A 13,686-nucleotide genomic window follows, 5' to 3' on the forward strand; every position below is an offset into this window, starting at 1 on the left:
TCAGCAGAATTTCAAATGAATCGCTTGCAAAACAAGGTTATGTTATAGCACAGGGACAGCCTCTTATCCCTCCACTCCCAGTCTGCTCCCAATCAGCACGAAAAACCCTCCACAAAGATTTCCTCAGCAAATTCCCCACACAGTGGGTTTAAATCCAGTGGTTTCACTTACTCCTCAGTTCAGCTGAGCGTCATAAATATAAAACTAAAGACTTTTTTCTGTGCAAGTGCATTACATTTGTGTGGTCAAAAGAAGGGCAGTTACCGTGTAGAAATTGAACGAATCCAAAAATAGAGCCGTCTGAAGCCTAAGCTGGCAACACCAATCTGGGGCAAGTTACTTGTTGACTTCCAAAATGTTCTTGGTAGCTTGCCAGCTACTAAGAAGGCTCTTATCACATTGACTTGTCATAGGTTGCATAACAAGAGCCAAGGGGGCTCCCCCCCCCCCCTTTTTTTTTTTTTTTTTTTTTTTAAAACCAATGTGAGTACTTGAGTCCACCAAGTGAATGTGACCCAAGCCCTTTTTGCTACATATTTGAAACAAAAAAGCAAAAAATATTTGTCCAGTTTTTCTCTTCCTACAAAGTATCACGGTTGTTTACTGGGTGTAATAATGTTGTGTTATTTAACAGAAATTGTTATCCTATGAAAAAGTGTGTTAATGTTAGAGACATAATTTTAACGTTCGCTGTTCCAAACAGAAGGACAGTGCGGAGGGCGAAGATGAAGATGAGGAAGTGGTTGCATACCTATCAGGAGCTGATGATGAAGAGTTTGACCCCAGCATGTTGCCTGATCCTGACAAAGTACGAGAATCGGAGGAAGAAGATGACGAAGGGTAAGAAATGCTCTTCCCTGAAGGCAAAATTGTGTTCTTAAAATCTTCTCATCACTAATAGAGGTCTGTCTCTTTGGAAAACAAGCACGTCTTTACCATTTCCTTATCAGTATGCTTGTCTGCAATTATAACTTTGCTTGACCCTGATAAAAGCCTCGTTTGTCTAGTTCCATGTATTCTCTATTTTATTCAGACCAAATCCAAGTTTGAGTACATGTTTTTTGTACTTGGAAATACTGATTACAGAACCATACTGAGTGACCTACTTAGAATTAAGTATTTGTTAGTGTAGATGAGTGTGTTGTACCTTAACAGGCAAATTGTTGAAAACTACCTGATTTTAAATAAGTAATCAAAGAAGCACTTTACAGCTGAACTAAATTATGTTTTGATCCCAGCTCCTCATCTGTCTCTTTCAACATCAGTCTCTGTGGCACAGTGACAGCAGGAATCACATCCGAGGCTCACGCATCTGAAGAGCTCATGCTTCGTGTTTGCATCTTGTTGGAGTCTTTTGATTGGCTGGTTAAGATGTAGTTGAATATCCTCGAAAACCAAAGATACACTATGCAAATCTTGATGTTACAAATCTTGTTCTTTGATGACTCACACTGTCTGTTTGAAAAGACCATTGTGTACTTACAAAGAATACGATTTATTTGCTTATACTAGGTGAAAATGCTCAGCCCAATTTACATGCTTCATGAAATGCAGGCTGTATAGACAGCTCTGTCTACGGCAAATAATCAGTAAAGCTGTTTCATTCAAAATAACATGATATTCACAGTAGGGCAAAACTGTCTCTCTGCAGCCTATTTTTATAAAAACAGTTTACAATGACGTTTATACTTCACAATTCTGTTTGGGCAAACACAGTAGTGTCAGTATATACAGACTTTGGTAGTAAATGTCCACTTTCACTTCTGTTTTGTATTGGGAAGTGGTTGTGGTTGTGTGTTTAAAATCGCCCAGTATACTTGGTTTAAATATGTTTAAAACAATTTTGTGTCTGACTGCCTCAGTCAGTAACTTCACTGTGTGAGCAGATCCTCCTTCACTGCCAGCTTATATAGTTTGTTCATTAGTGCAGCAGCATACACTTAAGATTCTGTCACATGATATTAGCTGGTATCAGACGTTGGTAACAGACATTGATATCGGTACATGAGTGTGAGAGCGAGTAAAGGAGTGCAGTATTGGACCACTACCTGGTACGAGTAGCAGTATCAGTGCATCACTACTAGGAACAGTCATAATTTGTTTTTGTTTTTTTTTTTGTTTTTTTGCATGACTGGCTGTTTTTGTTTGTGTTTTAATATATTGATATATGAAAATGACCTCTACTGATAGATGTAAATGCTGATTGGCTGCCATGCATTGGGCTTAATTTCTGAAATACTCCTTATACTCTCATCATGAATGAGTGGGGCTAAACTACTGTAGGCTGAATAGGCAGTTATGCTAAATTCAAAAAGTTTTTGCAGTTTTATTTACATGAAACGTTTAGATGTGGAAAGTAATAGTTTGTTCTGAAACTTTAACAGTGTTAATATATTACATCAAATAATCTATATTAGAAAAACATGGAAATTAGGTTTTTTCCAAGTAAAAGGGACACTTATTAGGCTTAAATATATTAAATTATTTTTATTTTCAGACAACTTAAAGTCCTTGTTTTTCTGACATATCTGTAACCAGTCATGCTGTACCTTTTAATGCTGAGACATACAGTAAATTAGCTATGTTTAAAATGTCCTCCTGTAGTAAACCAAGGTAGAACACCAAATCATAATCCTTTAATTATCCCAAAATGAGAAATTGATTCTTCCAGCACTTAATTACTGCACAGGCTCTGCTGCTTGTCTTGCCCATATTGGTTCTATGAAGTTTCATTAGGTTTGCAGCACACTGGTCCTGTGTGTATCAGTCCTGGAGTCCACTGCATAATTGCTTCTCAGAAGGAGTTATTCCCTTATAGAAGAACAGGATTCATTTATTGGTTGGCAGTGTAAAGCATTGATCCCCGTGCTGGCAGTAGATAGTCCATAAAACGTGTAATTACATTCAGATTTAGAGTAGGAGATGAGGGGAAGAGGTAATGTGGTCTTGCCTGAAGAGTACTGTACAAAAGATTTATACTGTAGCTGTGAGTCTGAGTGAGCCTTTCTTTTCTCTCTCCTGCGTCATGCGTTCCTTTATCATCTACCAATTCTCTTCCCTTTATACGCCTTCCATTATGTTTTTACTCTCTTTCATCACTCGCTTCCTTTCCTCTTATGCTCTCACTCTTATTGTCTGAGTCTCTCATTCATTCATTTTTTCAAACTTTCTTTTTCCATTTTCTCATGTCCTCCTCCTTGCCTCCTTCCTTCTCTTGTTCCTTTCCTCTCTCATTCACACTCTCTTTTCCAACTGTCTCACTCTCTGCCACCCTCTCATCCTCTTCATTCTTTCATGTTCCTTCTCATTCATCCATTTGTTCTCTCTCTCTCTCTCTCTCTCTCTCTCTCTCTCTCTCTCTCTCTCTCTCTCTCTGTCTGTCTGTCTGTCTGTCTGTCTGTCTGTCTGTCTGTCTGTCTGTCTGTCTGTGTGTGTGAAGGTTCTTGCTCGATCATCTCCCTCTTTCATTCATTCTTTTTCTCACTTGCTGTCTGTCACTCATTTATCTCTTTCATTTATTCATTCATTCTTTTCTCTCGATCTCACGTTCTTTGTTGCTTATTCTCCATTATATTCATTCACTCTTTTTCTCTCTCTCTCTGCCCCCCCCGGTCTGTCACACTCAGTATGTCTCTCACTCAGTTCTTACTCATTCATTCATTTGTTCATTCCTCTCTCACTCAAACCAAGTATTTTTCTCTAGCTCATTCTTTTTTCATTTCCATTCTTTTGTTTCTCAAACTCATTCTTACTCACTCATTTCCCTCACATTCATTCATTCATTCATTTCCCACTTGTTCTGTCTGAGTTGTGGGTCAGGTGAAGCAGGCGGCTCCGGTGGTTCAGACAGCAGTGCTGCTTCTGATTAATGGCCGAGGGCTGGGTGTTTACTGCATGGCTACACTCTGCGAATGCAGGAGAGGCTGGTGCTGCTGTAAATCTGATGGTGTCTCTCATGCTCTCTCTCCCTCCAGCCGCACTGTATTCCAGAGCAGCGCCTGCCGCTTTATGACTGGGCCTCGAGCCAGGGGCTGCACTAAAGTCTCTGCTCATTTGTGTGCTACCTGTCCTCCCTGCACACTCTGCTGCCTTCACACACACCACCTGTCACTGGCTGCATCCTCCTGGCTCCGCTCCACACACCCCCACCTCTGGAGCACGGCCTCTCCGTGGCTGTTTTAGCCCCCTGTCCACTTGCATTACGCGCATCTTAAGCTATATTGTTTCTAGCTCTGGTGCATCCTTCATTTCTTTTCCAAATTGAAATTCAGCTGCGTGTGCGCATGCTATTAGGAACTGGCCAGTGATTTATGGGTGCAAGTGGAAGTCAACAGGCCTTAAAAGGCTAATGATGTGTGCTCACTACAAGCCTGACTGTTAAATAGATTGAATGACATTTAGTGCCCTTTCATGCAAAAAGTCTCTCGGCGACAATGAGGCTTTCAAAGTGTTAGCCATCCAGGATGCACATGAGTGCCCAGAGGTAGTTTACATAACTTTATATAGTACAGCGCTCTTTAGTAACAGACTGTATTAAGTGCAGCACTTGGCTACATCATTATTTGCCCTGGCTTTATGTTGATATTTGATTGTGGCAGAAAAAGGAGAAAACAGTGATGGAGGAACAATTTAGATGAGATGTTTAAATAATTCAGCAGCAGGCCTAGTTGGGCTCATTTAGTGGGATAATCCGAGCAGCAATGCATGAGTGTGCTCATGCATACACATCCCTCATCATACAGGAGCCTGGCAAGCTCTTTAAAGTTGTCAGGAGGCTGGAGGGAACGTTGCCCAGAGACACTGTCTGAGAGTGGCCTGCTCATATTGCTCTACGCTTGATGGTCTGGCTCTGCAGAAATGACCTGATTTAAAATTAAAATCCAAAGGCGAATAGACACAGTCCCATCAAAAACTTTAACTCCAAAAACTTTCCTTTTTTAACCGCCTTTTACGTTGCGTGAAACTGTGTGATTAATGGACAAATACACATTCAAAACATCCTGCAATAATATCTTATTTAGAGATGCACAATAATATCGGTATTGGCAAGCGTTTAGGTTTGAGGTATAGTTTAAACAAATATTTGATTATGTATTTATTGCACTCTGGAAGAACGTGTACATAACCTAAATATCTGCATGTGTTCATTTACTGCATTCATAACCCTCTTTAAATAAGTCCTAATCCAGATAGATGTAGCCCCAGTTTATATATTATGTGAAAGTTTGTACATCAGCATTCTTATCTGAGGATGTGTGTATCAGCCCAGAATTCCCAAATCTCTACTTTTAAATTACATTAAAGTTAGAAAAACATTTGCTTCCCAAGACTGAGAGGAGGACACTGTACATTCATTTGAAATGTGAGCTGGATAGCTTGTAATGCTCAACATGATGATTGTATTACAGTCCCCCACCTCCAAAGTAAAATGTCAGTGTTGGCAGGCAGGAAAAGGCCTGTGTGGAAATATGTTCATCCATACTAGCCAGAACCACCTGAAAATGGCATTTTTTGTGTTATTCAAGTTAAAGAGTACAAATCAGTTGTGCCATTTTTTTTTCCCAGATCTTAACACTAATGACAAAATAGCTTTTAGTTTTGAGTATTTTTTTCAAGTAGGGGTCTTGTGTAACTGAATAACTGCCTGGAGGCATCGCCAAGAAAGATTGGCTTCACTATATAGGCTTTGTTTCTTTTTCTATCCCAATTCATTCATTTCATTCATTTTCTATTCCCATTTCAGAGATACACAACTGTTTCAACAGTAATGTGTTGCTTGCCCTTTCTGTAGGGTCCTTGCTGTTCATTGTAATTTTTTGTTTTTTTTTAATAAAGCTTTTGTGCTTTTGCCTCTGTTAAACAGCAGTCCTGAGTGCACTGGCAGGAAGAGGACTCACAGCTGCAGTAGCAGTCAAGATGAGGATGATGAAGGACACTGGCGGACGGGGAGAAAGAAGGCCCGGCAGACCTCCTCAGGAGCGGAGCCTCTGGACACTGGCCTCTCTCTGGTTGAGGACGAGGAGCTGGCTCTGCATTTGCTGGGCAGCCGGAGCTAGTTTTCCAGGGCCACGTGACCAAAGCCTGGCCCCACCCACATGCTTATACCTCTCCCACAGCGGACTCTATTTGCAGAATCTTCTCCTGCATTTATAGCTGATGTAATTTAATTTTTTGTCAAATAAAACTTGATATTCTGGATGTTAAACATTTCCAAACTTTGTTCAGAGTTATCTAATTTCATTTTGCCAGTCTTTGTGAGTTGAAGTCTGTCCTTATCTCTCCATATGAACTGAAGTCAGAAGTTCTCATCTGGTCCTCTACCAGGTGGCTTGAAAGTGTGTTTTTTGCAGTAAGATGCAAAAAAAAAAAAAAGAATTACCTTGCTGATGCCAATCTTAATGGCAAAGCATGTTCAACTCTCAGGCTCAGGTACCTTCTGTATTTTAATTTAACTGCTGCCATTTTTATGGCTCAAATGTGCATCCAATCACAATACCCTTCCACTTAGCATGCATGCGGTTTGCTTGCCTGCTCCCCTTCCCGAGATTGAAGTGAAAGAGAGAGGCTCTGTGATTGGCTTCTGTTGTCCTCCAGTCAGAGCACAAAGGCCATGTGCTGAAGTATTCGGTTATCTGCATTCAGCCAGCTCATCTCTAGAGAGGGCTTGCTTTGGCTCTACATGAGAAGAATTCACTCTGCCATGGCTTAGCATGCATGCATCTTTGAAGTCTTCTTAGTGGCGGCCTTAGAATTGCTGCCTTGAAGGACTTCCATGGCCATTTTTTGCAGTTTAATCTTTCTGATCCTCACTGCTCTTCAGAACACATCCGCTCTCTTCCTATGCATCATTCGGTCTGAGTTGCTGATTTCAACGTATGTGCACTCAGTATCTGTACAGGACTTTTTGTGGATGGTGGCAGATGGTGTTTTTTGGAAAAACGCTTAATGTCTGTGTAGAGAAGTGACTTTCCCAGCCGTTGAGGTCGGATGATGTATGTATATCCTTACGCTCCTCTTTTCACAAGCACAGTTGCGAGACACCACTGCGGACAGGGCTGGCAAACGAGTAGATGAATTGTTTGTCTACAAGGGGGCTGGAGTGACTCTCTTTGTGTTTTGGCTTCATGGATGCATGGTCATCCATCACAGATGTGAGTTTATTAGGAGCCCCTGCATCCTGCCTGGAGAGTCATTTCCCTCACCGCTATTTCCCTGCTCTAATAACTATTTCAGCACAGAAGGGCGTGGAAAGGTTCAGTTCTGTGCCCGGGCCATTTCTGAATAACAATGCACGCTGAACACAATGGAAAGATACAATCATTAGAGCTAATGCTCAGATTGCAGCCCCTCTCTTTCACAGATGGAAAAGGAGATGCTTTCTGCATGTAAATGCCAGCCTCCCACTAGCAAAGTGCAGAGGATTTGTTTTTGTTTTACATTTTGGGTAGAAGACATTCTAATAACTATTTTGAGGAAGTGGGTGTTGGTAAACCTGAAATTTGTGCATGTGTCTGTTTGTTAGTGCTAAGCCATCCGGCATGAGGTTGTATTTGTCCCTTGGCATGGGTCACATCAGTTATGAATGAGTGCATTGATGTGCATAATTACAGGCTATGAATTCAGAGGTCTCCCCTGATCTAGATGGGCTGGGTCGTCACAGCCCAGTGGATCTGCAGGGATTTATCGCATTTGGGTTCCCTCCTTCAGCGGGTGGCGGGGCATAGTAGCTCCCTAATGCTGTGTACTTTATGAAGGATTTAATTAAGTGGCCTGAGAGCCTGTTTTAATCCCATTCTCACTCCTGAGATTTGTGTATTGCTTTTTGAGTATGTCTCTCTGGAGATTATACTAAATTGAATTTAGTGCCATGAACCTTTGTTCTCTCATGAGTGTTACAGTTATTTGTGGTCTTACAAAGTGCACAGGATCTGCTCCAAAACGGTGTCGTCATTGAACTGAACGGCTTTATACTCATTCAGTTTTTTTCAGTTGAGACAGAATGCTCTTACTGTGCTGCACTTGTGAATTGAAACCTATTTATTTGGCCAGATGATAACGGGGCATAATCACTGTACTTTAGTGCCCTGTCTAGGCCTGTCTGTTTTAAAAGCCTGATAGTTCTGGATGGACAGTTCACAACTGGCACAAGACTAGTTGGTGAAATACAGGAGAAGCAGATGGGTGCTGAGAAAGGCAGTGTCAGTGCACAGAGAGGAACTGATTCCCAGTCACAGTACCAGGAGAATCAGTTGAACAGCTGGTGAGCTACTTTAAAGCATGCTGTTAAAATATGTGCCCACAGTCATGTCATCAGGTTTCTATTTCTTGAGACCTGAGATCAGCTAGAGGGGTAGAGCTTTGGCCTGTGGAGCAGTGAGACTGTGTTCTCTGGAGTAATACACCATCCAATACCTTTGGATAAGTTGGAGTAGTGTTTGTAGTCCAGAACTAATCATCCAACATCAGTAACTGAACTCGCTCATGATCCTGTGGCTGTATTACCCTAATTTCCTCCACCTCAAGTGTAAAGCCTTCCCAGATGAGAAGAGGCCATTACATCAGCAAACTCCCTATTAATGCCTTTGACTTAAGGATAACCTATGGACAAATTGGCATATGGTGTCACTTGGGTTTAGATTATTTTTATGAAGTGTGGGGAGTTGTGCAAAAGCAAGTCTAAAGTTACTTTACATCCTGAAAAGAGTTTTAAAAAGGGTATTTAATATGTAATATAATAATTAGTCATTTTATGCAAGTCAATGCGTTTGACCATTTCCACTCTTCTCCTCATGACTATTATTATTTGTAGTTATCCAAGCCGTAGTTTGGCTGATCAAGCCTTTATTCAGTTAAAGGTTTCCTGTTAGTGTCTTTTAATAAATCCATGCGAGGGCCAAGTGTGTCGAAGAGAAAACTAGATCCAAACTCGTGTTCTTCTAACTAGCTCAATCTGCCTTTTTTGTTACTATTTGTTTCTATTTACTGCACTAATGTTTGCATTTGAAGAGTTTAATCTCATCAAATATACATTTCTTTTTGGGATATGATTTTTTTTTTTCCCCTCTAAGAAAATGATATTAATCCTAATATAGCATAGAATTTCTTGTGAACGAACTTTCAACAGTGGATATCATTAAAAAAGGAATATTTGGAAGTCTGTGTTGTGTTTTGCAACCAAATCCTTAAATTAAGTACTGAGTTAGTGAATGGTTGTAAACAGAGCCAGATTAAGATCCTGTGGTGCCTCTGGACATTACAGCTCTAATGCCTCATCCCCACAAACACACTAAGAACCTGAGATCACTTGCTGAAAAGGTCTGGGATTTACTGAAAACCTATCCTATCAGCTTCAAAAGCAAATTCTAACCGGAACCAAATTCCACTCGCCAGCTATCCTGAACCAGACTCAACTCCTCAGCTTGTAAAGATCCGTCAGATGTCACTATAAAATGCCAAAACGATCCTGTATGTTTTTGGTATAGCTGTTTCCATATAGCTGCTGCTGTCTGCGAAATTTAGTGTTTATGCTTTTTAGATATTTATTCTGGTTTATCAGCCATAAATGCTTTAAAAGATGTTGCATTAGAATCTAAAAGTAATTTAAAGCCATGCACTTTTAGAGCAACTTTTTGGTGCCCTGGACAGTCACCCAGGTCACCATGTGGTAAATCCAGACATGGTTGCAAACATAAGGATTCCTTCTCTTTAGTTTTCTAAAAGGCTGCTATTATTATTATTATTATTATTATTATTATCTTGCAATCCTTTGTCTAGTCATTTTCTTCAAATCCGTCATGGAGATTCATCCAATTGAGGCTGACCGTCCAAACTCCAGCTGTTGAGCGCTTTCAGCACTGGACAGCGACACTGCCGCCTCCTCGTAAACAGCTACGTGCAGCATGATTTCCCTCTCGGTGCTTTAATTGAACACAGTGTGCCAGCTCGCAGGAGCGGCCACAGGATTGTTCAGCAGCTCAGTTCGCGCTGCAAGCCTCTGGTTTTGGTCGTGTGACACATTTCAAACGAGCAGCTGAAGAAGCGTTTGGAGGTGTTTAACCGCCCTGCAGCTGGTAGCTCGTCACTGTGTTCCAGCCTGAGCTGTGATTGTTGTCAACTGGACCTGCTGGACGGAACGAAGGCTTCGGTGGAGCTTTACGTCAGCTGAAGTCTGAGAGGTTTCCAAACCACCTTGCGCGCCCGCGCGCGTGTGTGTGTGTGTTGGGTGTTGGGTGTTGGGTGTTCGCTCGGGCTCTGCTGGGACCAGACACTGCTTTCAGGTAAGATGAGGCTGAAAACTGAGTGAGATGTTTTTATTCATGCTTTTCAGCGTGTGAACGCGTGTTCATGCGCGTGCAGTAGTTTCCCTTTCTTGGGGGCAATTAAGGTTGAATCGAGCTGTATTTTTCTCACATTCATTTGATTTCTTCGTTTCTTAAGCCGTCCTGAGGGGTTCTCTGCGTAAAAACGGGGGTCTTCTCTGGAGAGGTGCAGTCGTGCTCCTAATCAGCCCGGGATTTGGCAGAGTTGACACCGCACGGAGATCCACGTCCCCCTCCCGGTGCTGAAAGATGCCCTTCAGCCCTTCAGCCATGAGCTCAGGGGCAGCGGAGAGCGGTGCTTTCGGCGAGGGGCTCGAGAGCAACGTCACATGCGCCGAGAAAGTTGAGCACCTCCCGCCGCCGTTCTCCTCCACTTCTGCTCTCACTTTGCTGGGCGTCGTGATCGTGGCGATCGTGGCGCTGTCCCTGACCACACACCACTGCCACAAAGGCAAGATGAAGAGGAGGAAGATCGAGAGGGCGCAGGAGGAGTACGAGAGGGACCACCGCAGCCCCGTCCCGGCCAGAGCCAAGCCTGATTTGGGGCGTTGCACCATCATCCGTCCCGCTTCCAGAGACATTGAGCATCGGTCAGCCTTCCCAGGCAAGCCGAGCGCAGCCCCTGATCATCCTCCCACCACTTCACCCACGGAGACTGAGGACATGAAGGGCGTGGATGAAGCGGTGCTCGAGGCTGTTGCTGTGTCATGATAAGCTGGAGAGGGAAAAAGTACTTGAGACGTGTAAATATGCAGAAATATACCAGTAAACAGCAACAGCAAAGCCGTTCCGTATTAGCGTTAGCATCCCTCGAAATATATCTACTTTTCTCCGGTTTCTTCTCCTTCCAGAAAGGAGTTACAGCTTCCCCCAGTGTAGGCTAGAACCCCCCAGTCCCCCCTTGTGTTCTGTACAAACCGGCATTGTCAGTGGACAGTGATGGATGGGGAAGAAACTGGACAGGACAGCTGCGGGACTTCAGGCGGGTTTTCATCAAACTGGACGCGGAGTGCTGTCCGAGGTGCTGCGCACGAACTTCCTTCTGCCGTGGAATGTTTTATATGGAGGAAACTGTCCTAATATGACACTGATTTTAATTAATCCGAGGATCTAAAGCCTGCGCTGTATGAAAAGCAGCTAAGACTGTTTTTGTTTGTTTGTTTGCCTGCTCTACTTTAGATATGCAGAACTGAGAAAGATGCTGGGAAGGGTCTGTAATGATGCACCGTCTATTCACTCTTTAATTAGCCGTGACGTCCTTACTGAAGTTAACTCTAGTCAGACTATTACAGCAATGTCAGCAGTGCAAAACATAAACTCCACAATAGTACAAGCACCTTTACTGAAGCTCTGTCAGCCATGGAGGCCTCTGAACACCAGTTAAGTTCTGAAAGAAAGGAAGCGAAGGTTTTACTGTTGTTTTCTTATATAGCTCTCAAATTATTTCGTAGTATATTATTTGAAGCAAGATATAGTGTAGCTGTAAATTATCAATGCTAAATAAAGATCATTAAACAATGTATTTGGTTAAATATTGACTGTTTTGTTACGTAGTTCTGTGGTGGGATCCTTTAGAGACTTATGTTTAGAGGTGTCTACAGGCAAATTGGGAGATTTGCTTATTTGTGTTTGTTTGGCTGTTATTGAATTATTTGAAGGTTTGTAAAGTGAGTGGTGACCCTCACACCCTCATTCCCCAAAGTCCCCCCCTTTGGTTTTGAGTGAACACTCTTTAATGCAGGAGTGTAAAACTGCAATCTTCGAGGGACAGCGTCCAGCACAATTCATAGTCCCCCCCCATCCCCCACTCAAACACACCCACTAAACCTGCCAATTAAGTGTAATCAGGTGTGTGTGTGTGTGTGTGTGTGTGTGTGTGTACATTATATTGCCAAAAGTATTCACTCACCCATCCAAATAATTGAATTCCAATTATCTTCCAATCACTTCCATGGCCACAGGTGTATAAAACCAAACTAGGCATGGCCCGACTTCTACAAACATTAGTGAAAGAACAGGTCGCTCTCAGGAGCTCAGTGAATTCCAGTGTGGTACCATGATGGGATGCCACCTCTGCAACAAGTCCAGTCATGAAATTTCCTCACTACTAAATATTCCACCGTCAATTGTCAGTGGTATTATAAAAAAAGTGGAAGTGATTGTGAACGACAGCAACTCAGCCACGAAGTAGTAGGCCGTAAAATGACAGGTTGCCAACTTTCTGCAGTCAATCACTGCAAACCTACAAACTTCAAGTGGCCTTCAGATTAGCTCAAGAACAGTGCGTAGAGTGCTTCATGGAGTGGGTTGCATCCAACTCATCCAAGTTTTACATCATCAAGCTTGATGCAAAGTGTCAAATGCAGTGGTGTAAAGCACCACCACTGGACTCTAGATGTGTTCTCTGGAGAGATGAATCACACTTCTCTGTCTGGCAATCTGATGGACGAGTCTGGGTTTAGCGGTTGCCAGGAGAGCGGTGCTTGTCTGACTGCATTGTGCCAAGTGTAAAGTTTGGGGGGATTATAGTGTGATGGTGTTTTTCAGGAGTTGGGCTCAGCCCCTTATTTCCAGTGAAAGGAACTCTTAATGCTTCAGCAGACCAAGAGATTTTGGACATTTCATGCTCTCAACTTTGTTGTAACAGTTTGGGGATGGCCTGTTCCTGTTCCAACATGACTGTGCACCAGTGCACAAAGCAAGGTCCATAAAGACATGGATGAGCGAGTGTATATAGGTGTTGTCAGACCAAACCTATATATGTAAGTCAACGGAACCAGACTTTTTTCCAAGTCGTTTTTCCCAGTTTCTTTTTGATCACTCATCATTACATTTATACACAATGTATAAGGACCACAGGCATTTTCAAGTAATGTCAAAAACTGAAAAATGCCAAAATGTCCCGACAGCAGCAAAAATTTTAAAAAATAAATATATATATATGTGTGTATGTGTGTGAATGTGTTTTAAATTCGGCAGAAGTGAGGACTTTATTTATATAATGACACAGCAGGTCATTCACTCAATCTCAAGACAGCCTTCTTTTACATAGTCCCGTCTACCTGCAAATGGGATTTAATTGTTTTTTGCAACCTCAAACTATGCCTTCAACATATGGTGATAGAATGAGGCTAAACGGATTAAAGGAGGGATGAGAACTCTACGAACTTGGCGTGGAGTTCTAGGGAGCTTCTGCTTGGGTCTAGAAAGCCAGAAACACAAACAGACCCCTTATTAAATGACCTCCTCCAATAAAAAACATATACTAACCATTCCACTATTTTTTATGATCATTTTTTTGTGCAACCTTTTGCATCAAGAAGCCAAACTATGATTTATATACATTTTAGTGAACCTTTACTCTACA

The 13,686-nt window shown here is 42.2% G+C and overlaps 2 protein-coding genes across 3 annotated transcripts in view; both read left to right on the forward strand.

Moving 5' to 3' along the window:
* The window catches only part of ddx10 (DEAD (Asp-Glu-Ala-Asp) box polypeptide 10), a 30,787-nt gene extending 24,572 nt beyond the window's left edge, over positions 1-6,215 (forward strand). Inside the window, exons 17-18 of one of the 2 annotated variants that reach the window (XM_017698564.2) lie at positions 704-840; positions 5,864-6,215. In XM_017698564.2, coding sequence (XP_017554053.1) covers positions 704-840; positions 5,864-6,056 — 330 coding nt within the window. In that variant the 3' untranslated portion in view covers positions 6,057-6,215. The remainder of the gene's footprint in view (positions 1-703; positions 841-5,863) is intronic. The other variant, XM_017698565.2, reaches the window with a different exon arrangement.
* Positions 6,216-9,863: 3,648 nt separating this feature from the next.
* si:dkey-183i3.9 (uncharacterized protein C11orf87 homolog) lies at positions 9,864-11,839 on the forward strand. The gene is made up of 2 exons (XM_017698500.2): positions 9,864-10,277; positions 10,438-11,839. Exon 2 carries the CDS (start codon positions 10,569-10,571, stop codon positions 11,028-11,030), a length of 462 nt encoding a protein of 153 aa, XP_017553989.1. The 5' UTR covers positions 9,864-10,277; positions 10,438-10,568; the 3' UTR covers positions 11,031-11,839.
* Positions 11,840-13,686: the final 1,847 nt, after the last annotated feature.

This window comes from Pygocentrus nattereri, chromosome 16 (assembly GCF_015220715.1).
Source record: "Pygocentrus nattereri isolate fPygNat1 chromosome 16, fPygNat1.pri, whole genome shotgun sequence".
In the NCBI taxonomy this organism is placed as follows: Eukaryota; Metazoa; Chordata; class Actinopteri; order Characiformes; family Serrasalmidae; genus Pygocentrus; species Pygocentrus nattereri.

Coding starts and splice junctions, on each gene's coding strand:
- si:dkey-183i3.9 (XM_017698500.2), top strand. CDS start 10,569: ATGCCCTTCAGCCCTTCAGCCATGAGCTCAGGGGCAGCGGAGAGCGGT.